This window comes from Platalea leucorodia (genome assembly GCF_965183815.1).
Source record: "Platalea leucorodia genome assembly, chromosome: 6".
In the NCBI taxonomy this organism is placed as follows: Eukaryota; Metazoa; Chordata; class Aves; order Pelecaniformes; family Threskiornithidae; genus Platalea; species Platalea leucorodia.
The window spans coordinates 73,688,811-73,714,872 of NC_138828.1; the positions used below are offsets into that span (position 1 = coordinate 73,688,811).

The following is a 26,062-nucleotide window of genomic DNA, read 5'->3' on the forward strand; positions in this document are numbered from 1 at the left end:
AACTGTCATTGGTGCTTAGGTGCTATTCTCTTCCTCCTTCCGGGCTCTCAGATTGGTGAACATCAGCTGCAGCCATTTCAAAGCCTGTGTTCTGTTAAAATGTTTTTCATGCTCCCACCTAAAAGTTGTTCCTTGTTACATCTTCATGCTTTTTTCTGGAGGGTTAGAGCTGCAAAGCTGGGTGGGAGACTTGAGTGTCTCATTTGCACAGCAGAGTGATGACAGAGGGGAGAGGGTAGGCTTCTATAACTTGTTTCTGTATTTAATTTTACATGGAGATTTAAGTCTATCCAGTCTTCAGCATGGGCAGTGGCATAGATATGGATTTAGTTTTCATTTGTTTATTTCTGTCCCCTATGATTCTTGCTGGTCAAGTGTGGTTGCAGATTATGGATATTGTGATTGCAGTGCTTCTGTCAAAATAAGCCATTAACTTGGAAGGAAGTAAACTTTCCTTTACAGTTCAAAGCAAAATAGTACTAAAGAATGGGTATGTGCAAACCACGTTTGACTTCTTGGCCTGTTGATGTTCATTTTGGTTTGGGTCCCTTCAGCAGTGGTAGGAGGACACATTCGCAGTTCAGCTGGCAATGAAATGTTTCTTAGAATAATCCATTTTATTTTAAACAGGTGTTGTTCCCGAAAAGTTCGAGAACTATGGTGGCAGGGCATCCCACCGAGTGTGAGAGGCAAAGTCTGGAGCTTGGCAATTGGCAACGAATTAAACATCACCCATGGTGAGACTGTTGTTTTGTCTACATTGTCTTACAAAGAGAAATGTTATGGGGACAGTCTTGCCCGAAGTGTGGGTGTGAGGAGATGTTATCTAGTTAGCTTTTCTAGTGGTGCTTTGAGGTGTTTTGTTCAAAAATACAGTGTCTTTTAATCTTGTAACTGCTCTAGGACTGCTGCTGTGAATTGTTTCTGATTATTGCTGTCACTGTGTCTTGCTTTGATGTTCGATGGAGATCGTCAGAATTAATGACTCAAGGTTTTTTTTTCTTTTTGAAACTTAGAATTGTTGGTAATTTTGTAGTGGCTATGAGTATGCATATAGTGTGCTTCCTTTGATTTAGAGCAAGACATTAGGTTTGTGAGAGATTAAAAGACCCCTGGGAAAATGTGTGTGTATGTGTGTGTGTGTGTGTGTGAAAATAGAAATAGTGTGCTACTTCAGTACGGCTCTGAAAAGACTAACATATGTTACTAATTCCAACATGCAAATGTGTTAGACTGCCTGTACTCCTGCTGTATTGTGCTGGGCTTAGTTACCTTGGGTGTAGTTCTTAAATGGAATTTTCTAGACTGATCCCAGTTATCCATTCAGACTATAATTTTGAACACCAGTGCTCTGCAAGAGAAGTAAATGCTTGAACATAAAATGCACCTTGTGCCTAGATTGCCTTTCCTTGTCACTTAATCTGAAGTTATAGGTCAGTGGAATAAGTCTTTCGGAACCATAACCTACTTAGAAATTCAACTACTGTGTTAGAGATACTGTTACTTGTAATGACTGGGGCAGCATTGCTTGTATGGTAGGTAGGTAGTACCTGACAGTGGACATGAGTATATGCAAATAGCGGACTTGGTTTTCTCTGTTTTTCTTTTTCCAGAACTGTATGATATTTGCCTGGCTCGTGCCAAAGAGAAATGGCGATCACTTAGCACAGGAGGGGCTGAAGTAGAATGTGAAGGTATGCTTTTTGTGAAGGATTTATACTGTGTTACAAGATAAGCGATTTTGTAAAATTGTTCCTTAAAATGAAATCACAGATTTTAAGCAAAAAATTTCAGCTATGAAGATGCCTCTGATAAAAAGAAAGCTTCTTTTTGTGGAAGTAAGAAATAGCTGTGTTCTTTCTTCTCAATAAAACTATAGTCTCTTATGAAACACACTTGTTCATTTTTCTTTCTAACTTATCTCTTGGTACTGTTCTTATTTGATGCTAATTTGTAGGGAAGCTAGAGAAGTTTTGGGATTATAATTTGAAGTGCAACACTAAAATACTTTTCTGCATCTGTAGTTTTGGAATTGAAACTCAAATTACAGCAGAACATTGCATTTTAGTCCCTTATTGCAGCTTTGAGCCCATCTCTTGGGTGTGTTTCAGAGAGCAGCAATTTATTTTTGCGGATGAAGTGGTTTGAGATTTACTAATTGATTGGAAGAGTTTTCTGATTTTGAGAGAGTATAAAACAACATGCAGGTGCTTGAAATTGCCTTTGGTAAGTAATTACGCTGAGCAGAAAAAGGAGAACATAGATTCTGGCATTTATCAACAGAAAAATATTTTTGATTGGAAATCCCCTACTTTGTTCTCTTGAGATTATCTGCATCTTAAATAAGATGAGTTCTAGTACATTTCCAGCTTCCTCTTGCACTTTATTTTCTGGCGTGTATATGCTCATGTGATTGGTGTAAGCATTGGCTAGTGACAGCTCTTGTTTTTTGATTGCTCAATAAGCAGCAGTAGGTAATTCCCAACTATACTTACCAGAACAGACAAAATACAAATAAAAGTTTTTGATGTCAGAAAGAAAACTAGTACTTTAGAAATTGACTTTGTACGAGATCTGTTTCAGTTATGGAGAGTGTATTGCATCTTTAACAACACATACAAAGAGTAAATAAACATGATTTTGGAAGGAGAGCTGACACTAGTAGAGATAAGTGTCATCCATCAAATGCTTCTGCTTTAGGACTTCTTCCTCCCACCACAGCCTTCCCACAGAGGCAGCTCTTTCAGGAGCCACTGGGAAGCCTTGTTGAGGGCGAGGGGACACAGGCTTGTGTCTGTCTAATGATTTGTCAGCGAATGCCAGTAAAGTGCCTGGCCTGCCTTGTGCTGAGTCTTTCCCCCCATCGCTTCAAACCGTATTCAGGGTCAATGTGCACTGTAGGCTTGCTTTGAGTCAGGTCATACTTGCTTCTTAGCCTGTGTGCTGAATTCAGGGAATTGTCCTGTCTATACCCTTACTCCCCAGCATTCGCATCAAAATAAATGAACTGTGCAAAAGCTAACCCTTACTGGGGCGGGGGCAAAAAGCGTGTACACTGATCCATGTAATAAATGCAGTAACTTTGGCTTTTGTAGATGCTGGATTTTCTGCAGCTGACAGAGAAGCAAGCTTGGAGTTAATAAAACTGGATATCTCAAGAACGTTTCCTAATCTCTGTATATTCCAGCAAGTAAGCAATGTTAACTTTTGTCTTGACTTCTCAGAGAAATTAAGTTTACATAATCTCGCCTGCCCCTTGGTTGAAACAGCCCATTGTGTTCGAATCTGAAGGAGTAGGCATCTTGAGAGGAAAAAGTTCCTAAATATTTTGGAAAACTATAAATAATCTAGAAAAGAGTAAACTCAAGGTACTGCATATTTGGAACAGGCAAAAAACTAATCTGTTGGCTAATCATCATGATTCATCTAGCCCAGTTCATGCTGGGTTCTGTCTGATGCAGTGATGCAGGTGAGTGTTTCCAAGTCAGTGAATCAACACTGCTGGGTTGCAAATACGTGGTAAGTGAGAGAGAGCACAGCTCAGGCAAGCAAGATTTGATGGCCTTTTTTTGGTTCCATGCCAGACCAGTTTAACTTGTATGTTCTTGGTGTGCTTTAACAACTCATTTTAACCAGACATTTTGTCCTTCTATGCACAGTTTTCAGTGGCCCTGTAAAAAGTTTAGATTGTGATAAGTCAACATTTTTGTGTGAAAAATCCCAAACCCGACCCCTTTGGAAATTCTCAGCCAGTTACAGTACTTAGTGTAAGATATGGCAGCTGCTAATAGTCAACTGTGTGAAATTCTTTTTAGCTATACATGTCATTCTTGAAATGCTCTCTGTGTGTTATGGCATACTGTTGTTGTTCTAACTATTTTCTTCATGGTTGAATTCTGCCTCTAGTCTAATAGACAATTAAGTAGTTCTCATTAGCGTTCTGCTTTCTTGTCTCTATTGTCAAAGTGCTGCTAAGCTATAAGGAACCTCTTGGGTTTACATTCCTCTTGTATAAGGATTTAATGCGTAATTGATGTATTGGATGAACTCTATGCATTTGTAATAAATGTGGTATGGAGCACTGTTTCATGCTTTTAAAGCCAAAAGTATTTTGAAAGACTTGGGGCTGTTCAAAGCTGCATAGGGAAATAATGTGTCCTTCATCAGAAGTAATAGATACTGTCTGTAGCACGGAAGGGTTTTTAATGTTTGTTATGTACTCATATGTGTTGTCTTGTTTTTGTTTAATTGTAGGGTGGTCCTTACCATGACATGTTGCACAGTATTTTAGGAGCCTATACTTGTTACAGACCTGATGTAGGCTATGTAAGTGAAGAAAATTTTTTTGGGGGATGGGGAGGGAGAGCTAGGGGGAGGGAGGATTGCGTTAATCAGTTCTTTGTAGCCCAGTACTAAATGATTTTGTGAATACTTGTGGGGTTTCTGTGTGCTTTTGTCTATTTCCATACATGCTTGAGAAATGTATATACTGGTTCTGTTGCTAGATTTAAGCTTTTTAACAGGTTAAGTAATTGGAAAACTCAAAAGTACATATTTGTAGTGCTTGAAAATTGAGTCAAAAGAGATGATGTAGTTAAATTGGTCCTTTGAAGTACATACTGTTCTTAATAGCAGTCTTGCTGAGACAGTGCTGTTGAGTTGAGTATCTTACTCCTCTTGATACGCATTTCTGTGCTGTAGCACTGTGAGCTTCTGGAACAGTCTTTAAAGCAATGCCCATTGACGCTACGTGAGCTCCCTCAAAGTATTTGAAGTAGTGATTATGAGAGGCCTGAGTGGATTTCAGATACTTCATTTAGCCTATTTTCCCAGAGCAGGGATATATATAGGAGCTTATTCTTTATTCGGGAGCAGTTTTAGAGAAGGAAAATGCAGAAAGATAACATTCCTATTCTGTGAGTAGCATGTGATGCTTACCAAAACTGCTGAATGTGACTGATGGGAAACCAGAAAAAGAGCAGATCAGGTGGTGTGCTTCACTTGGCATGGAACCTGTTGTGTTGGGAAGGAGCTTGTTCCTCAGGTTTGCAGGAAGGACTGTCACACCTCGGTCCATGGCACTCGGCAGCAGCAGCGTCACGCCCTCTGAGGGAGCGAGCTTTGCCTAGATTCAGCAGTGATTCCATAGCATACTTGGTAGAATAATGCAGCAACATCACGAGCTTAATCTTAAAATGCAACTTACTGCTTGTCAAATGAGTCATTGCAGTTGTCTGTAACTGCTGGTAATTGATTGAAAAAGGAAAGAACAAGCTTTATCTCTAGTGTGCTAGTCCAGCATTCCACAAATAAAGGTATATATGACCCATCCCTAGGAGAAGAGGGATTCCTTAGAAACAGCCTATTCTTCAAAAAAATCTTTATTCTGCATATTTGAAAGTGCTGTCATCCTAGCCTGTCTTAGGAGTTTTACTTAGTCTTTGAAAGGAGGCAACATGGGGCTCATTAGCTTCCACGCTCTGAACATTCAATGCCAAAGGGTCACGTGGGTTAAAAAATCCTGTGCCTGAATGTTTCGCAAAATTCAGCAGCTCAGTGAGCGCATTAAACATTAGTGATTACAAGGACAAAACGAAGCAGTATTCTTGGCAGAATACAGTTATTGCTGAACAGTAACAATTCTCCTTTCTTCAGGTACAGGGCATGTCATTCATAGCAGCTGTATTGATCTTGAACTTGGATACTGCAGATGCCTTCATTGCTTTTTCTAACCTTTTAAATAAACCCTGTCAGATGGCATTTTTCCGTGTGGACCATGGCCTTGTAAGTATGCAACAAAACTGTAATCTACATGTTGTAGATAAGTGTAGGGAAAGTTTTTAAAAAAAATTGATGGGCTCAGTAGCTTGGAAAGTAAGTCAGAGTTTTATTTTAAAGCAACGCGCTTGATAGGAAGAACCCAAAACACGCACGGGCACACCCCCTCAAAAAGCCACCCCATTAACCTTTTTGAACAGGCAGGTGAATGAAATTGTTCGGCTGCTATTTTATGATGCTGAGAGAATAGTTATGAGAGTTTTATTGTAGGTGTTTTTCAAATTGAGCACTGTAGTTGAAAGCTGAAAACACCTTAATATTAGAAGAAGTGTCTTGAAGGCACTTTTTATCCCAAACTAATAGGATGCTAAAAATAGACTGTTGCAGGGAGAACTGTGTTTCTCATCTCTTATTGTAGCAGCTGTGCTTGAAAAGGAGCCTGGGGGAATCAGATGAGCAGACCCCTCCAGTTTTCAGCAGGAGCTGGTTGCCTGATTTTTTCTGGAGTCTCTAAAATTCCTTGTCAGCATGTATACTGGGCTACTTGTGTACTGTAGCAAAATAAGACATATCTCCTGAAATGTGTTTTAAATTTACTTTAAAAGTAGGTTTTTTTTGTAAAATACATGGCATTCTGTATTTCTTTCTTACTTATTTAACACTATGAAAATAAGACCTACTTCTCAAGAGTTCAAATGGGAGAAATAAAGCAAGGGAATGGATGACGTCAACAACAATCACTTTTGTTACTTAAACAGTAGGACACTATGGATCCTATCTGTATTTTCTGCTGGAATTCCCTGTTGCAGCCTCTGAATCTCATCAGTTGTAAATGCTCATGGGGGGATGTACCACAGCACAGGCAGCATTGCTAGAAGCAGTATCAGTCTGTCTTCATTGCTGTACTTAGAAAAAGAGGACATTCAGTGGTAAATACAGTTCTTGTGAAGATGATTTTGGAGTTAAATTCGCTAGAATAAGATTTTTTTTTTTTTTTTTTTCAGCCGAATTAGTGGGTTTTTTGGTATGCTCTTGGATAGTGCTGTTTAGTTCTATTAGCCTGGCTAAATAGAGGCCACATGATAAATGAATGCTTATGGAAGAGCAGAGATAGTGATACATGAAAGAATATTAACATATCATGAAATTACAAAGCCATGATTCACACCACAAGGAAAGCTTTGTACCTAATATTTCAAACAGAGTAGTGAGACAGTTTTGGCTTCCTGTGGTTAATATACTGATCTGCTGTCTACTCTTATCTTTTTGTGTGAGTTTTACAACCTATTAACCAAATGTTGATTTGTCTTAACATATAATAAATAAAAAAAATAAAACCAGCATAAGTTAGTTGTGGAAATTATAGTAATTTATACCAATTTATCTTGATTTCTTTCGTTGGTTACAGTTTTATTAAACTGGAATTTTTTTTAATTACTACTAAGTGAATGTCTTGTTGAATGTTGATTTGATCAAGATAAATACCTGAACCGCTATTGTGTTTCTAATAGAGCTGCCTGCATTACTATCAATAGATGTGATCGTAGCAGTTATGTGTAAAATCCCTTTTCTAAAGTACTTTTGAAACATTTCAGTAGAACTCTCTTACTGTGGTGCTAGCATATAAACAGATCATTTTGGAAGTAGGACTGTAACTGATGCTTCAGAGATTTTACATAACTTTGTATGGCTATTTCTGTAGAATACACCCATCTGTGACTGGCTTTTAAGCCTTATACTCTTACTGACTACCAGGCTCAATTTTTTTATTTGCCGCTGTTAATGAAGGTAGTCTACCATCTGTCACTTCATTCAGATGAAAAGGGAAAAATTTCTGTGAGGACATTTAAAAAAACTGGGAAACAAATCTGTCATCCTTTAAAAGTATTTCAGACAAAAGGCTCCAAAAGGCTCCTCTTTTCCCTTTACTGTCATGGGCTTTTGGGGAGAAGCATGCTGATACAACTCATACTTCGAAGTAATTACAGCCATTCTTTATTGCTTTTATTGGGATATTGTAATTAAAATTACTGAATCATTCAAGGACTTTGATTAACTTTTCTCCGTATAGTATTAAGAGGACAGGGCGGGGGGGAGCTAAAAAGCCTTTGGTTTTAACTGTTAGTTGGATTGGAAGATTTTCCATGACATCCATTATGAAACATGACCTAAATATTCAAATTTTCAAATAACTTGAAAGTCTTCATGTTAAAAGGGTGCATTTCAGGGGTTACAGTATCAGATGGGAGTTACGATCTGTTTCTCTTGCACAGGTGTTTTGTCTCGATCTTTGGCTTTTCTGTGTGAACTTCATCTCTCCCTCTTTGCAATAGAAATGCTATTATCTCATTTTAAAATGTATGGTATAAAAGAAGCTTTGGTATTAGAATATGATTTATGATTAGAGCCAACTGGACACTTCACTCTTGCTGTGGACTATTAAATTATTTTAGTTCTGTATTTCATTTTATAATCCGTTGGGCCTTGGATTTTATTCAGTGTAATATTGAATTACTGCCACAAGCATAAAGCACCTTTCTGTTATCATAATTACTTTGAGAAATCAGCAAATAACTTCTCTCCTGCTGATATTTTTCTTTCCAAAGGAAACTGGCCAAGACCCAAAACAATAATTATATTGTTTAGTATGAGAACAGTATTTAGGGTGGATCTTAAACTCTGTGTGCTTGCAGATGCTGTCCTTCATGTAAATGTTTAGCTTTTGTATTGTATCATGTAATTCATACAATCCTGTTTTTGAAGAGCATTAATCTAACAACGGATAATACATTTAAGCCTATTAATACAGCTAACTGCTTTTTTCTCCCCATTGTATTTTCCCAGATGTTGACTTACTTTGCCGCATTTGAGGTATTCTTTGAAGAAAATCTGCCAAAGTTATTTGCTCACTTCAAAAAAAATAACTTAACTCCAGACATCTATCTTATTGATTGGTAAGACGTTGAAAGTATAATTAATGTGCATACTAGCGTATAGCTCCATGTCAGTGTTCATGACAGAAGCTGGAGTGTTCTTACCTGGTTCAGTATTCTTTTAAGATAAAGGCTTTATCTTTTGTTCAGTACTTGAGTTTGTCAATCCAAGTCATTCCCACATACTTCCGTGATGTTTAACGTTTGCCTAACCTTTATTATTGTACTTCCGTTGAGTTTGAAGCTTATTTTGAAATACAGCTGTATAGCACTGTTTATCCATGTTTAGTGCATATTTGGATTGATCTTCTGAGAAAATCTGTTAGTTTTTCTGCTTTATGTGCAGGTGTGTACCAGGGGTGTATATCCAGACAGTACTGCTAGTCTTGCATTCGAAAGTTACAGTTTGTCCTCTTGCACGGAACAGGAAAAGAGTAGTTAAAACGTAGTCTTTCTGTCCATACAACAAGAAGTTAGAAGCTACGGAAAAGCAAACCTAGGCTTTTGGCAGGATGAACTATGGCTCCTGGGCAGTATCTCACTTATATGTTAGGTGGTCCCAGATCCTGTCTAGAGGATCCCAGTACAGGTTGTTTAAAAACTGATCTTGACACAGTCCAATTGAATAGCTAAAGGGCATTAGCATGTTTTTAATTACTGCAGCTATTCTACTTCACAGACAGGCAATTACAATCTTTTTATTTGGTGAAACTGCCTTCCTTTTTAGTTCTAGTGTAATTAGAACCTTTTTCCTTAGAGAGGAAAAAAGACAGGGATCTTATTTGCACTCCTGCCAAACTTCAGTGTGGTGTAAGGCGCTCCAAATTGAGTATTTGCATTTGTGCCTATGAGGCTTTGGTTTGGGGCAGGTAAAATGTCTCTTCTCAGCCAGACTTTGTTGTCAGTTTCAGGATGATATGAAATCTTTTTTGTGAAAAACAGATTTGCCCTTAAATTGTTGACAACTTCTCCTGTTGTCAGGTATCTGACTAAATACCTTTGGTAAATGATGGAATTCCCAGTAGTAACGGCATTTTTTTCTGAGATTAATAAGTTTTTATTTTGGAAAACGTGTACTGTTAATGCAATTCTACCTGAACCAAGCTCTCGATACCCTCGTAATCGTTAAGACCTAGTTGTTAGCACTGAACATGTTCCTGATCATTAGATAGAAATCCATTTAAATTAATTCAGTCCAATCCAACAGCTGGGAGTGTGAATATGTGAGTTTTCGTAGGATCATAGAATTGCTGGGGCATTGGAAGGGACCTCTGGAGGTCATCTAGTCTAAACCCACTGCTCAGAGCAGGGTCAACTAGAGCAGGTTGCTCAGGAGCTTGTCTAGTCGGGTTTTGAACATCTCCAAGGATGGAGACTCCACAGCCTCTGCAGGCAACCTGTTCCAGTGTTCAACCACCCTCACGGTGAACAAGTTTTTTATTTTCTTATGTTTAATGGAATTTCCGGTATTTCAATTTGTGCCCATTGGTTTGTATCCTTTCACTGGATACAGCTGAGAAGGGTCTGGCTCTGTCCTCTTTACACCCTCCTATCAAGTATTTTTACACATTTGGGTCCGAGCCATCTCCTCTCCCGGCTAAACGGTCCCAGCTTTCTCAGCCTCTCCCTATGTATCAGATGCTCCAAGCATTTAATTCTATTAATGGCAAGCTGGTCTTGCTCCAGTCTATCCGTGTCTCTCTTGTACTGGGAAGCCCAGAGCTAGCTCACTAGTGCTGAGGAGGAGGGTTGACCCGCCTTGGCCTGCTGGCAGTGCTGTTCCTAATGCAGCCCAGGAGCTGGTGGACATTCTTTGCTGCAAAGGCATGTTGCTGACTTACATTCAACTTGTTGTCCACCAGGACCTCCATGTCTTTTTCTGCAAAGCTGCTTTGCAGCCTGTTGGCTTCCTGTGTGCCTGGGCTTATTCCCTCCCCAGGTGCCGGACTTGGCATTTCCTTTTGTTGCACTTTGAGACTCATACCAGCTCAGTTCTCCAGTGTCTCAAGTTCTCTATGGAGTGGTGTATCGACCACTCCTCCCGGTTTTGTATCACCTGCAGACTTGCTGAGGGTACAGTTTTGACCCATCATCTAGGTCCTGAATGAAGATGTTTAAAAGTATTGAATGAGTATCAGACTCCGGACTAGTCTACCAGTGGCTTGGCATGAAGCTGTATTTCATGCCACTAATGACAACCTTCTGAGCTTGGCAGTTCCAGCCAGTTTTCAGACCTCACTGTTCATTTATCTAATCCATACTTCATCAGCTCATCAACAAGGATTTTATGGGATACAGCATTAAAAGTCTTGGTAACATCAAGATAAACAACATCCATTGCTCTCCCCTCATCCACCAAGCCAGTCATCTCATTGTAGAAGGCTATCAGGTTGGTCAGGCACGATTTTGCTTTCATAAATCCACACTGACTTCTCCCAGTCACCTTTTTGTCCATCATATGTTTTGAAATGATCTCCAGGAATTTTTCTTCCATTACTGTCCCAGGGATAGAGGTGAGGCTGACCAGCCTGTAGTTCCCTGGATCCTATTTCTTGAACATAGGAGTGACATTTGTTTTCTTCAAGTCCTCAGGAACCTCCCCTGATCACCGGGACCTGTCAGAGATAATTTAGAGTGGCCTCACAATGATACCAGATGGTTTCCTCAGCACTCACGTGTCTATCTCACCAGCTCTCAGCACCTGTATATGCCCAGTTTGTTTAAGTGTTCCCTAATGTGATCCTCCTCCACCTAGGGTAGGGCTTCCTTGCATTAGGCTTTCCCACTGGTCTGGAGGACCTGGGATTCCTGAGGCAAGTCTTCTCAGCAAAGGCCGAGATGAAGAAGGCAGTGAATACTACAGCCTTCTGCATGTACTTTGTCACCAGGTACCCTGCCCCGTTCAGAAACAGGCTCGTGTTTTCCTGAGTCTGCTTTTCTGCTGATGTACCTCTGGAAAGCCCTTCTCATTGTCCTTAACATCCATTGCCAGATTCAACTCCAGGTGGGCTTTGGCTTTCCTAGCCCCTTCCCTGCATGTTCAGACAATGTCTCTGTATTTCTCTAGGGTCGTCTGCCTCTCCTTCAGCCTCTTGTATGCTTCCTTTTTATATTTCAGTTTTGTCAGGAGGTTCTTGTTCATCCATACGGGCCTCCTGCTGCCTTTGCTTGAATTCCTTGATTTTCATATGCCTCTTGCACAGAGGATAGTGTAACATGGACTTTGTTTAACTTGACTTTTACACCAGGATTAAATTGTAATGCAACATGAATAGGAGAATGAGGGGGTGTGTAATGGATAGGCTCATTTCTCCCAACATTTGATGGATCGGAAGGATGTTCATGCCTAAAGGCATTAAACCGAACGAGATCTCTGCATAGAGCAGGAAGATGCTAGGAAAAATACTGGGATAGGGTAGAAGGGAAGGAAGAGAGCAGAGTCTGGTATGTTCAGTGATAAGAGGAAAGATGTTGAAATTATATTGCCTCAGACAATGTTTTGAAAAGCCTGTGTGTGGAGGAAGCAATTGAATAAAAGGGATATCAGAATAGGAATACTGTAAACATGCTGGAGAATAACTGGATAGACAACATTAAAATCACCGGGTTACCATCTTTTCAATGGATTACTAGTTTAATATCATGCTGTCCTAAATAAGGTGATTTTTTTTTTTTTTTTTGTTAATGTAGGAGAGACTAAAACAGAGTGTCTTCATGGGGCAGGCATGTTAACATCACTCTGTTGTCTGACTTTGAGCTTTACATTGTAAAGAAGAAATCCTGAGGAACAACACCAAAATTGGAGATTTAGAGAAAGACTGTTTTGAGGAAAGGTTGAAGGTTTACATTCCTCTCAGCAATTTTGCTTTGATAGACTAGTCTTTATTGTATTTTCTTGAGTAAACATTTATGTGATCAGTTGTTCTCTGAGCCCATTTATAGGTTTAAAAAAAAAAAAAAAAGACTGAGTTATGAGCAAAGAACTGAAGTGTTGAAGTCTGAGTGTGTGGGGCACATCAGACCCCCGTATCGTTCCTTCTGTGGGCATTGTTAAGAGCATTTGAAAGAAACTTCTGTCAGGAGTGATCGTGGGTGGTGCTTCTCAAGGTCCTTGTACCAATGGACTGATAACCCTTAGCACTTCTTGCTGACTACCTGCATCCATATTAAAGCTGTTTATTTTAATCCCAAGGACAATTTACTGTGTTCCTCCCCATCCCTAGACAGTCACAACACTATGATCTTGCACAGGAATGTGGGCTAGTTAGGGTAGTCCTGCCCAATCCTATATTAAACTTTTCTCACACTTGTCTTGAGCTAGACAGCTTGTCCCACTCTGTCTTTAATTTTGCTAGACAGTGGAGTTGGTATTTAACTGTGTAAGACTTAGGTATAATATTTAAATATATGTGTGTATGGGCATGTGTATATAAGTATATGTATACGTATGTGTGTGTGCATACATATATATACTTTCTACTTTAAAATACTTTGATCCTGTAGAAAGCAGGTTGAGATTTTTTTTTTTTGAATGGCCACTGGAAGCTTAGCGAGCTGGACTTTATATGTACTGTCCTTCCATTACTTCCAGGAAGTAATATAGAAAAGATGTAAGAAAAAATCAGGTGGGTCTGTGTTCTCATGAGTAACTATTAAAGCTAAGGACTTTGGAAAGTGTTGTTTGTAAGGTTGCCTGTGGCTCATGGCTGACAGTGAAATTTGCTGTAGTACAGATAGTGCTCCGTTAAAAACAGAACTGGTTCTGGACAGATAAGAATGTGGTTTCAGTGTGTTTAAAGTCAGGGAAGAATATGGTACAGTGTTATTCTGAATAGACAGACCTTTTGGTTGTAGGTAAAAAAATCTCTATGAGACAGCCTTGCTCTGACAACATTAGTTTTATTTAAACGCACGTTTGTTCTGAGCTCCAAAGGGATTCCTGCTGCTATTCTGGTGGCTGACATGGTTACTGTGCAGGCATGTGTGCAGTAAATCTCAGCTGGTGCCAGCTCTGGGAGGGCTCCAGTAGCCAGTGCTGCGCAGACCAGTTGCTGGGAAACCCTCCTGCTCCTGCCGCAATTACAGTGGAATCAACTGGTCTCCTTTGTGCTGCTTCCTGTAACCAGTGCCGCAGGGAACACCAGTAAAATGGGTATGCTTAAATCATTTTTGAAGGGATATGTTCCAAGAAAAAGACATGCTGTGCATATAGATGGGCCCAGCTATGCAGGTGATGCAATGCTGCTTTGGGTTTTCTTGGGGCTGGTAGAGGATTTAGGGAGGGGAGCCCCCCTTGCCAGTTCAGTTCCACCACTGCTTTCTGTGATGGGAAAATGATGAGGACTTAGGAATTTAATTAAAAGGTACAGTGGCATGATTATCAGCGGATACCTGCCAGAAGTTAGGCATCTCTTTTAAAAAGGACCCATGTGCCTAAAGCCCAAACTCCAACTGATACATCTCAGGGAAAGAATTCAAAAGCTAGACAGGTTTTTACTTTTTTTGAGGAATATAAAGGGAATCAAGTGTGAGAGAACTGCAAAGAGCAGCGTGCGGTCAGGTTCACAGACAATAGAGGGGGAACAGTGTGTCTGAATAGCCCAGTTTTGGCCTCTCAGCTCTGTCAGCTGAGGTACCGCAGGCTCTTGTGAGCAGAGCAGAATGTGGATTCGCAAAGGACACATGCTGTCTATTTATGGCCTGCTGCTGCTATACAAACACCTCTTTATCCCTACTCAGAAAAATGATTTTGGCAATAATTATAGCCAAGGGCTTTGTTTGTACTGGTGGATTGATCAGTGGTTCTTCAGTATTACATTGACTGTGATGGTGCTCCGTGAACACAAACTTTCTATTGACACCATTTGCTTGTTATGATAAAGGTCCAAGCCACTTTGTGGGGATGTTTGTAGTGGGCGCTTCCAGTGAAGTGTTTATAAGCTTGCTATCTGTTACATTAAGGAAAACATAGTCCATGTCATGCCAGTAACTCTCCACCCCTCAAAAAAATTAAGCCCAAGATGATGCTTTAAATGTATGCCTCCTTTTTCCAAAGAAAAAATGGACTGTAATTCTGTCCAAAGGTCTCTAGTGACATCCTGATTTTTTGAATTGAAGTTATTACTGGGCTCCAAAAGATCACAGTCTTCAGCCCAATTTATGATGTGCTCATCAAGTGAAATATTGCAGTGCTGTGTAGTACTCCCACGTGAGAGAGCAGGGCTTTTTGGGTGCTTCTGACTGCTTGGAAATTGCTCAAAAACTCACACAGTATTTGTATTATGTTGATATATTTTACAATGCAATCAGTTTTGCTGAGTGCTAGGAAGTTGCTATGTTGCAGTCAGTATTGTGTAATACATAATATTAAAGTTTTTCTTTTCCTAATAAGGAACAAAGTAAATACTTCCACTTTTCTTTCAAATGTAATGATTTTAAAATTGTACTAAAACTGTTGCCAACAGTTGCAATAACTCTAAAGGTGCTAATAAAAACAGAGATGCCACTACAGAATAATGCATGAACAGTTAGATGCAATCTTTGTCTCGAAGCAGATGTAGCTGAAATTGATAAAAAATGTAACAACTAAAAATTAGTACCAGGATGAAGGAGGGAGGATCCAAGAATAACTTTAAAAGGTGAACTGCAACTTCTGAACTCAGAAGTTGCAGAAATATTTTTGTGCTGTTACAGACATGGGAAAAGAACGTGTAGTGCGAGATTATATAAGATCTGATTTGCATGAGCATTGTGCGTGAGTTGTCAGTCCAAAATGTGGCATACCTGTCTTCATCGCTGTTGGTAACAATATCTTAGGAAGACTTTTTAATTAAAATAGAAAGAAGAAGGGGGGCGGGGGGGAACAAAGGAAAGAAAACACAGAGCCTGTGATTATCATGGTAACAGTGCTTTGCTTTCTTGATAACGTTATGGTCATATGCTTTCCCTGTGAGTAGCAAACCAGCCAGGATTTCACGCATCTACCTCAAAGTACACTTCCATCATAAGCAGGGCTGGGAGGAGCAGGAGCATCTGGTACTTCATGGTTTTTTTCCCCTCTTCCAAACAGATAGCGGCCAGTAGCCTGCATTTACGTTACTCTGACACTGGACATCTCTGTGCTAGTTAGCTGTGTTGTCTGTACCTGGACTTCCAGTGAGTTGGAAGAGAGCTGCAGACAGAAAATCATCCTGCAGCACAGTGAGAGCAGATGATGTGCCAGTAGTGTGCTAGTGCTGCCGAGAGCCGCTGCTGTAACTTAGTCGAGCAGCTGCTTTATTACTATAATAAATTGGAGCTGGGTTTCAGACAAGTAGCTCAGATGTCTAATAAAGAAACGTCTTTCAGTAGGAGATGTTTGAAGGGAGCAAGTGCTATATCCATTCTGAGCAGTAACAATTCCTACTGTTGTTTCATTGCTTATTGTAGGGGGCCCAGTCTCTGTTCTTAGGCCTTGATGCATTTAATTCCATACTAGTATTAATGAAAGTTAATTGCCTTGCAAATTTCCTGCAAATTGCACTTCCTTCCAAATTATGAAGAGATCAATGTCAAATACCTTATTTGATGTGACCGCTTTTTCGATGCTAGTAAATCTTCTCCTACAAAAAATAGTGTTCTAATAAACAGTTCTGACTCTTTCTTCTGACAGTTAATTTTCTGCATAGTTGCAGATTCAGTACACATGGGTGATTCAGGTTAGGTCTGAATGATGACAGAATAATAGCTTTTGGGAATCAAAATGGATTAAAAAAATAGGTATTGTTACTTACCTTTAACCAGGACTAGTTTCTGACTGAGTGTTTGCCTGCTACTTTATGACCAGGAAAGGACTCAGTTGAATTGCTTCCTATTAGACTGTTCTTTTTCAATGGAAAAGCTGTTGCTGTTTCCTGTGCGTGTGTGTGTGTATAGACAAAAAGTCTTAATTCTGCTGTGTAAGTATTCTGTAGCAAGACATTTTCGTATGGCGTGTGACTGTAGAAAGATGTTGAAAGAGTATACAAAGTCTGCAACGCATGATCAGCCAGTAACCCAAAGAAGGGGCTTGTATTATGCTATTCTTATACATTCATGTATGTATTTTACATACGTGTGTTTTTTATCCCAGACTCTACCTCTTACTTGCTTGTTTTTGTACTTCTAATTTAGCTTTTTGGAGAACAGAATTTAAACGATTTCCACTGGTTATAAAAACATTTCAATGAGATGTAAAAATAGAAAAAAGTAAAATCCTGAGGATCCTAAACCTGCAATTTACTTGTCACCTGAATTTCTGCAAATGGTTTAGTCTTGTCTTGCTGCTTGTACAATGAATATATTTTCCCATTTTCCTAAAGTGCGCTGATTGACAGAGAAGCCGGATACTTGATGACACATCATTCAAATAATCTTATATAGTAAAAAGCAGATACTGCAGAAAACCTTTGATTATTAGAATTTGCTGTGAAAATAAATTCATTCGTATTCTATACCTGTATATGTTTGTGTGTGTGTATGCATCTGTTCCATTGTATTTTTTTAATGTAAACCTGAACTTCCTAAATAAAAAATGGAACGGGATAGGGGGGAGTCTTAAACACAAGAGAACTACTGTTCAATTCAGCATACTTGAAAAGAAATTTTGTGCTAAAAGATGTGGAAGGGATTTATTTAAATTTGAGGCTTTGCTGACCTCTGCCGGAGAAAGAATTTTTTGCAGTTTTACAGAGTTTTTTTTTTTTTTTTTTTTTTTTTGCAGCTTACAGAGATCTTTTATGCAGTGCATAAAAGTGTGGAGGAATGTTCTCTCTATATATTCTGAAGGAAAAAAATCACTGTAACTTTCTTCCCGTATATACTATAACGTGATTCCAGGAAACTTAGTTTTCTTTACTTGCTGTCATGACATTGTTAGTGGCAATGAAAACTGTTCTGCCTTGCAGTGAAGTGTTGGATAGAGGAGGGAGTAGGGAGCATCTTGGTGTTCCTGGCTGCAAGGCTGTCAGCATTTTGATGGAGGAAGAAATGTGCTCTTGGCAGTTAATGAAAATGAAGTTTTAGCAACTGGGGCAAGGTTCTTGCTTCTGCTGTTAGCTTTACTCTTTGGGGATCACATCTGCTCAAGCATGCTGAGCCACCATCTTACCACACCTATCTCTGCGTTCTCTCTGGACATCTTGCGTGTTTCTCTCAACTCACTAGAGTTTAAACTGATCTTTTCTCCAAAACTTGTGCTGTTATTACTTTGCCAGTCAATCAGGCCTGGAATACAGAGTTAATTTTACACATCTCCTTCATCTGATCCACAAAATTCCCTTTGCAGTATGTCTTAAAATTGAACTTTTTGTGGTCTCACCACTAAAACTGCATCAATCCTCAGCTCTGAAGTGATGATTAAATATTCCTTTGATTATACCTCTGGCCAGTGCATGTCCATCGTAAAACCATGTATATATATATATATTTTTTTTTTTCCCTGCTGGTGCGATCCAGGAAAATTGAACTTGGAGACCCAGATTGATAGCAAGATGCCTTAACTGTTGTACATTTTTATGTTGTTTCATGTATTGCTGTGCAGCAACTAATAGAAGTACTTCTGAAATAAAAAGGTATTCAGATGCAAATATTTGAGAAGCCTCAAACTTAACTAATAATTGGTCTGTGTACTTCTGTGAGTATCCGAGACATTTTTCTTGTGCAGTAACTCTGAAAATTTTACTCTGTTTTACAGGATATTCACATTGTACAGCAAATCTTTGCCACTAGACTTGGCATGTCGTGTCTGGGATGTGTTCTGCCGTGATGGAGAAGAGTTCTTATTCCGTACAGCCCTGGGAATATTAAAACTTTTTGAAGATATTTTGACCAAAATGGACTTCATTCATATAGCCCAGTTTTTAACAAAGCTACCAGAGGACTTGCCTTCAGAAGAATTCTTCACGTCTATTGCTGCCATTCAGATGCAAAGTAGAAACAAAAAGTGGGCTCAGGTAAAGAGGATGTTGATCTTTGATAACAGGTGATTGTACCGTACTCATGAAAACGGGGTTTGGCAACATCTGGAAGAATGTTTTAGCAGAGCTAGTGCTCGATTTTATAGGTAGGTAGGACTATGTAGCTCACTTCATGCTTTTAGTATACACTCGGGTGAGTGGATTCCCTGAGCTTTTTCTCCTCTTGAAAGGAAGAGCTCATTCAACATTCAAAATTGAAATATTGGGTGGATTCGATGAAGTAAAGTATCATATGACTTTTTAAACTTATTAATTACAAAGGCTGCTAGCAGCATTACAAGTTGATACTTAAAAGCAGAAGTTCACTCTTTGGGAGAAGACGACAATTTGTCAGGACACATCATCATACAGTCGTTATCTTAATATCCTTGAGGACCTAGTTTGCGTAATTTTGGGCTGTAAAGAAGTGAATACATCTCTGACTTCTTGACTGGAATTTATCACTGAAGCCTTTACTTCAAAAATTGTAGTCTCATCACTGTAACAGCCATCATGCTGGAGAGTTAGGTCAAACATACTCCGTAGCATTTGGAGTGTAAACTCCATTTTTTTTTTTTCCTTCAAAGCAGTAAAACAGCCTGCTTCATGAAACATGCTGTAATAGAGCTCTGCCTAGTTAGCCATTCTTTTTTGCAGTGAAACTGAAAGGTGTTGTTAAAAGTAGTGGTTATGGGAGCTTACGGTTCTTTCCTGGAGTGATCGTCTGCCTGTAGATTGGGGGTGGGTGGGCAGGGAACATGCTGCCAGCTTGCTATTTGAGATGAGGATTTCTAACCTTAGCAGTAGGATTAGATTGTAGCCTTCTGAGCCTTATCTTGTGTATAAGAGGGAGCACAACCTGCGCTGCCCGGCTAAGAGCAGCACGCTGCCAATGTTTCCTCCCTGACACAGCTTTCCTCACGGCTTTTGCATTTACCTTCTGGTCTTGATCGTAAGTTGCTAGTACAGATCCAGCTTTGTCTCTATCCGTAAGAACATTTTACAGTCAGCAATGTCTACAAGTAACCTCCCAGTCTTGTTCCCTGTTCAGATGGTTCACTTTCTTTGAACATGTCTTGTGTGGATGAGGATCACATACCAAATCAATTCTCAGCCTACTGCTGCTTCCTTTGCAGAGAAGGGGAGATAGTGGTCCTATTCTGCCAAGTCACCCAAGTAATAGGCTTGCTTAGCCAGTGGTTTTCAGTCTTTTGACACGTCTGAAGGTTTAGTGGTGATTATCACAACAGGAAGAAGACTTCAAAGTAACCGAGCCCAAGCAGTCTTCCTCAGTGTCTCCATCAGCTTCATGTCATTCTGACTGCGCTGGAATTTCCAATTGTTTTCGCTTGTGGCAAACTGAAGAAAAAGATCTGCTGAACTGTGGTGCAGATAGAGCTCAAAACACAGTTAGCACACTGTAGGGTTGGTATTGGCTGACCTCTTACCTATCTTGACTTATGCACCAACTGGCTTTCTTCACTAGGTATTCCCATTGCTGAGTAGGTTTCCATCATGAAAGCCTCTTCGCTCTCTAGCTTGCCATCCTTTTCCAAGCCAGAAGTGGGTAGGGGCTGAGTTTGCTCACATCATGTACTTACTGGCACTTCTCAGTCGCTGAGGTACCACTGTTGGAACCAACCTAGAAACATTAACAAGACCAAGAGTGTATGGGATTATGTTTTTTATTACTAGGATGCTACCTGTGATGAACTCTTATCTCTCTTCAGGTTTTTAAAGTTCACCAGGAGGAGTTTGGAGTCAGAAGCCTGAACTTTGCAGTTCTAGGACAGACAGGCTTTTGGTAGCGTGTGACTTGGTTGCACAGGTAGACTGATAGCAGTGCTGGGGCTGTGGCAGCACGCACCCACACAATATGCTTGAGAAGCCTGGCTGCAGTTAGGATGCTCTGTAGCTGGATAATTGTTTCTGACTATTGTTGTAGGAGTCAGATGCTTTGCTGTAGTATCCATGTGTTTTCTGTAGGGAAATACCTTTTCAAAGTAGCAAAATGAATGTCCTTTGTGAGGGATGCACTGCTTTTAAGGTAAATTCTAGGTGGATTGACTGACCAGGGGCAGCAGTTCCAGAGAATACAGAGTGCTCTTGAGCTTAGAAAAGTGGGCTTTGTGTTCCCGTCTCTAGCATCATCTCATTTTGTTACAGTGACTGCACTGCCTAAGCAAGCAGCAGAGCTTGAGGTACTGCTTCTTTGTAGGAGTATATTTGGTCAAATTCATCTGCACATCTCGGCAGTAGGTGTATTGGGCATTCAGAAAAACACGCACTTACTGAACCTTTCATCTTGCTGTACCATGGTAATTATGGTCCTGGTATCCGGTGGGTCACATTCTGGCATGATGATATATGTAGGAGCTCATCTGAAATGTTATGGGCTGCTTATGAATCCGGATCCCACAGTCCTGGTTCCCCCGTCAGGCGAGTTGGTTTATGTTTTCCATCTCACTCCATTTTCCTTTGGTCACTGACAATGTGATCAGGAAACGAAAGACTGAAAGGAGTCCTGGTAAACCACAGACACCTCCCTTCTGATAAAAAGTGCTCTGGTTATCAGTAGAAAACCTGCAAGCTCTGTTTTTCTTCTGGAATTACCTACACAGAACTCCAGGGCCTTGTGCCAAAACAGCCTTAGCCTGAAATGTGAGTGGCTGTTGATACACCCGCCGCCTTGCCATCAACAGCAGAGAAGGAGAGATGCTGGAACAGACTAGACTGTGGGCTTAGCATTTCTGTAACCTCTATGCTTCACATCTTAGCTTCATAAAGTTTTCCAAATAACTAAAGAATCTGAACTCTGTTAGTTGGCTTAATGTCTATGTTTTTCTGCTTTTCTGGATCAGTATTTTGGTGCCATTTTCTGGTTCTTTAAAAAGGTTAACTTTTTTCCACCAAGGACATTGTTACTATGGCACGTGAAACTCTCATAACGCCATTTGATTGAGTAGCTATTGATTTACCCTGAATCTCTGTGAAGAGAACCTCACTGTGAAATCTCTCTCCAATTCTAGAAATTGCTGACCAGCCAGCCAGCTGTGGCTCTGTTGGGACCCATGCTGAACTCTTGTTGCAACAGCTATGGATGCTTTTGCATGGAAGCGTAGGCAGTGTTGTGTGATTGCCCTATGAGCGATCTAGACACACCTCCTGTTAATTCTGATGGTGCAGAGGTTGGTTTGAAGTTGGTCAGAGAGAGAAAAGAAGGCTGCTTACTCGTAACTGCAATTCTTTGAGATGAAGTGTCCCTCAGTACATCCAATTCCAGGGTGATTCTTGGGGATGCTGCTGGACTTCTTCGGCAGAGACTAGCTATAGGGCAGGGAGCGCATTAAGCAGCATGAGAAACTGGCTATCGTTGTGCCCTCTACGTGAGGGCTAACAAAACAAAATTGTGCATCGGATAACAGGAAATACAAATTTTCAGTGTGGATGCAAATGCGGACAAAAAGATGTAAGCAGATCTGGAGGCAGTGATGTGCTCTAGACAGGCACCAGTCAGCGTGAAGGTAATTCTGGTCTGAACTCTTAGATAATATCGTACTGCTCAGGCTGCTCACTTGCTGCGGTTTTAGACAGTCCAGTTATCTTGAGAATTATAACTTCCCCTCAGGCAGCACCCTTTAATAGTGCTAGACTTGTGTAGTCTGGGTAAGAATCTCATCTCCAGGCTTCAAAAGTGTGTGTTGGGGGGAGATTGAGTTTAAACCTAGGCTAAATCCATTTGTATCTACCATGCCACAAGAACTTACGGGAGAGGTCTCCATCAGTGGAGAGGTTCTCTAAATTTGATTACATTTAATAGTTAAAGTAGTATTGCTCAGAGATAATTAAATTGGAAACTCTTCAGACAGTGATTTATTGAGTCACTTTTTAAATCTAATACTTCTTTTCCTCTCTCGTTCCTTGAAACGTCTAGATACTGGCTGCTCTGCAGAAAGATAACCGGGAAATGGAAAAAGGAAGTCCTTCACTCAAACGTTAGAACTACGATTGCCTCCAGTGACTCACGGGAAAAGAGCTAAAGTAGCAAAAGTATTGAGTACTGTTTGACATGTATGAGCCTGCAAATCAAAGTGTTATTTCAGAGTTTTGTTTAGTAGTTGGATAGCCTTAAAGGGGAGAGAAGAAAACGGAGAAGGCAGTGGGAGAGGAAGGAAGGAAGGAAAGTAATCGGAGGATAAAATCCGTATAAGTGAAACCTAGGCTTAGCCTTAAACTTTTAGTGGAACGAGCATTTGCTGTGGACAGCGTTACACATTCTGTACTTCTGATGAGGGCAGTGAAACTAAACAATATTAAGGGTTTTTTAAATTTTTTTTTCTTTGATGTTTTAAAAGACTGGGCAATGTCCGTTGCTTTGAAAGCTATTCCCCAGTTTCATTCTTAGGCAGGTTGTATTTCCCATACCCGTAACAGTAGCTGGATCTGGATTTTAAATAACTGGTGCTGGAATTTATAGTTAAATGATGTAAGGACCATTTCTTTAAAAATGCTTCTTGTTTTATAGGCTGTGGGTCCCATTTACCAAAGAAATCGTGTAGACATAGAACTACATTCCGTTCTTTAATGAAAAAAAGTTAAGTAGAAAATAAACTTGGAAGAGAACTCACGCTAGCAGTGCAAAACCAACTGTTCTTCAGGATGCATTGGAAATCTATGTTTCCAATCTGGATGCATATGGAAGAAGTTCCATTAATCAAACTAGATTCCAAACTCACCGGGGGGTTTCTAATATTAAGCTGGCATCATTTCCTCGTTGTACTCTCTTTCCTCTGTTTAAACGTAGGGTCACGTACTACTAAATGTACGTTTCCATGTTTCCCTCTTCTCGGGCAGTGCTGTTTTGGGGTTTTCTTGCCTACCAGCTACTTATTCCTGTACCGCCTCTCCAGTCGTGCCAATAAAACTGTGGGCTGAGCAGATAAATTGAGAAATGGTTAAAAGCAATTTTATAGTTACTTTAAACCAAGCTCTGCTCACTGGCAAAACTGAGGAGGAGGAAGGGTGTAGGGGAGAAGTTCTGTGAGCCAGCATTGCTGCCGAGAAGGAGAGGTTCTGTGGGATCTCCTGAAGCTGCTGCTGCCACATAACGCTGGGAAAGCGTTATGTGGAGCTGATCTGTATGTAGTGACGAGTGAAAGAAGCTGGGGGATGTGCCAGACAAATACTGTCAGGGTACGTACAAGCTGTCATTTCCTAGCGTTTTATCCAACCACTAATACATGGGAGCAAGTTACAGAGACGACAAACTGCGGTTGCATAACTCTGTTCTACAGCTTAGATCCCCTTCGCATTCAGATGAATGTTGAACTGTAAATCGTGAGTGCCTCTGATTTACAAGAATGTTTATTGCATAGTGTATAGTGTAAAATCTATTTTATAAATAATGACGGTCATTGAAAAGGGAAACTAACTGAAGCAGTATTTGTGGTAACTGTAAACAGGCGTTACTAAATCCTCTAGCTATATGGTCAGCGGTTTCCCAGTGCTCTTCAGTCTGTTTTATGCTGATTATTTTGGCATTGTCTGAGTAAAAAAAAAAAAGAGAATAATAGTTGCACACTGCTCAACTCAACATATAATGTAAAGGACTGTGGGACATAATCAAAATACTGTCCTTTAGTACAAACATTGTTTCTGTGAGGGACAGTTTGTAATACTAAAAACAGTGAGAGCAAGATTCCCTGGTAAGTGAGTGCTCATCATCACTTTGGAAGATGTGTAATGCAAATGCAGCTTGCAAGTCTAATACCTCATTGGCCTCTTTTCCTGTCCAATTTGTGTACCTGGCATAACAGATGTGTTTTTTTGTTGGCCATCTTAATTCCTCCATGAGACTTCTTCTAGGTCATCACTTGCTGAAAATAGACAGGATGTTGATACGAAACACACGTGAATTCTCCCAGAATTTGTATAGCTTTGGTCCTTCGATGACCGGTACTTGTATGCTACATTGCTTTGAAGTGCAATAGAAAGCTGGAAGGTCAGTAAGTGTTTTTTAATATTACTTTTTCTATTACTACAACAAATATGCCTTTCCATGAAGGATATGAGAGGCCTACCATCTGAAACATTTGCACTATGCTTTTAAACGGTTTATTAAACACAGAGACAACTTTCTCCTCAGTATACATTTTTAGGTGGTACTGTAACTGGCTTTGTGATTTAAGTCTTCATTGCAACTAGATTTGTATTTCCTTTTAAACCAAGTCTACAAGTGTGGCTCATTTGTCCAGTTAAAATACATTCTTTAGCCACTAGCTATCTGTGCAGCCATCGACAGCCTGTTCTCCTTTTTCTCTTCTTAATAAGATGTTGAATGTAACAGTGAAAATGGGCGTAGTTGTGGGAAAAAGGCCTGCTGCAACACTTGTGCACTGTTTGTTACTTGCAAATGTAATTATTTTGTTCTGTGATTTGATCTTTCTGTTCTTAGAAGATGTATATATTTTCTAAATGATTTCTTTGTGTATATAAGGTATGTTCTTTAATGAAGAAAAGCAATGCAATAAGGAGCTTTGCACAGTTTGTTTTCAAACAAAATACATTTAAAAAAAAAATCACCTGCCTAAAGATGCAATTGTTTCAACTCCTCAGTAACTTGATTTGAAGGTAACGCTTGAATTTTGATAAAAACAGAGATGAGTAGTAAGGGCATAGAATTACTTGCCACTGAGCTTTTTAAGTTTCTTGCAGCATACCAAATCTCTTAATTAGCTATTAAGGAAGATTTCGGTAATAAATTCAGGGATTGCATAAAAAATTTTGACAATTTTATTGTTCAGGTGCTTGAGAGTATCTGTAACATGATGCATGAGATTTTCATTCATTGAGCAAGTGTTCCTATCAAGCGAACTTTCTTTTCTTCATGGGTTTAAGGAAAAATAAAAATGCTGCAATACATCAGAAGTCTGCAACTACCACTGTACATGCAGCAGATTAGAGAAACCAGAAAACTTCAACCAGGTTTGGAATTGTGTATGACCTGCACTTTATAATAAAGCCGTTTTGAAACTTCAATCAGCAATCAATCATTAACATTATTTCATTTAATAAAGAATTTCATTTGGGAAAAAAGGTACCTTGTAACAGCTTATTTTTGAATGTTTTAAATCTAGGATGACATATAGAGAGCTGTTGATACATCCCCCTATACATCATGTTTAAATTGGTTTTATGTAGTTACCAAGTTTTGTTTAGATATGTGTATCAAACTGGAACTTTTTTCAACTGTAAATATATGGTTTTGTTAAATAAAGTCATGTAAAGTTATCTTAATCACCTATTGTCTGTGTAATTCAGAAATGAAAAATTCAAGTACCTGTCTCTTTCTTCACAGGCTTCTTCAGCAGTTTTTGT

At 39.7% G+C, this 26,062-nt stretch overlaps 1 protein-coding gene across 3 annotated transcripts in view; it reads left to right on the plus strand.

Annotated features, from left to right (window-relative positions):
- TBC1D14 (TBC1 domain family member 14) overlaps positions 1-25,916 on the plus strand; it is a 76,801-nt gene extending 50,885 nt beyond the window's left edge. For 2 of the 3 annotated variants that reach the window (XM_082315994.1, XM_082315996.1), the window contains 8 exons: positions 631-737; positions 1,614-1,694; positions 3,096-3,190; positions 4,255-4,326; positions 5,656-5,784; positions 8,623-8,732; positions 18,424-18,682; positions 22,620-25,916. In XM_082315994.1, coding sequence (XP_082172120.1) covers positions 631-737; positions 1,614-1,694; positions 3,096-3,190; positions 4,255-4,326; positions 5,656-5,784; positions 8,623-8,732; positions 18,424-18,682; positions 22,620-22,685 — 919 coding nt within the window. In that variant the 3' untranslated portion in view covers positions 22,686-25,916. The remainder of the gene's footprint in view (positions 1-630; positions 738-1,613; positions 1,695-3,095; positions 3,191-4,254; positions 4,327-5,655; positions 5,785-8,622; positions 8,733-18,423; positions 18,683-22,619) is intronic. The other variant, XM_082315995.1, reaches the window with a different exon arrangement.
- Positions 25,917-26,062: the final 146 nt, after the last annotated feature.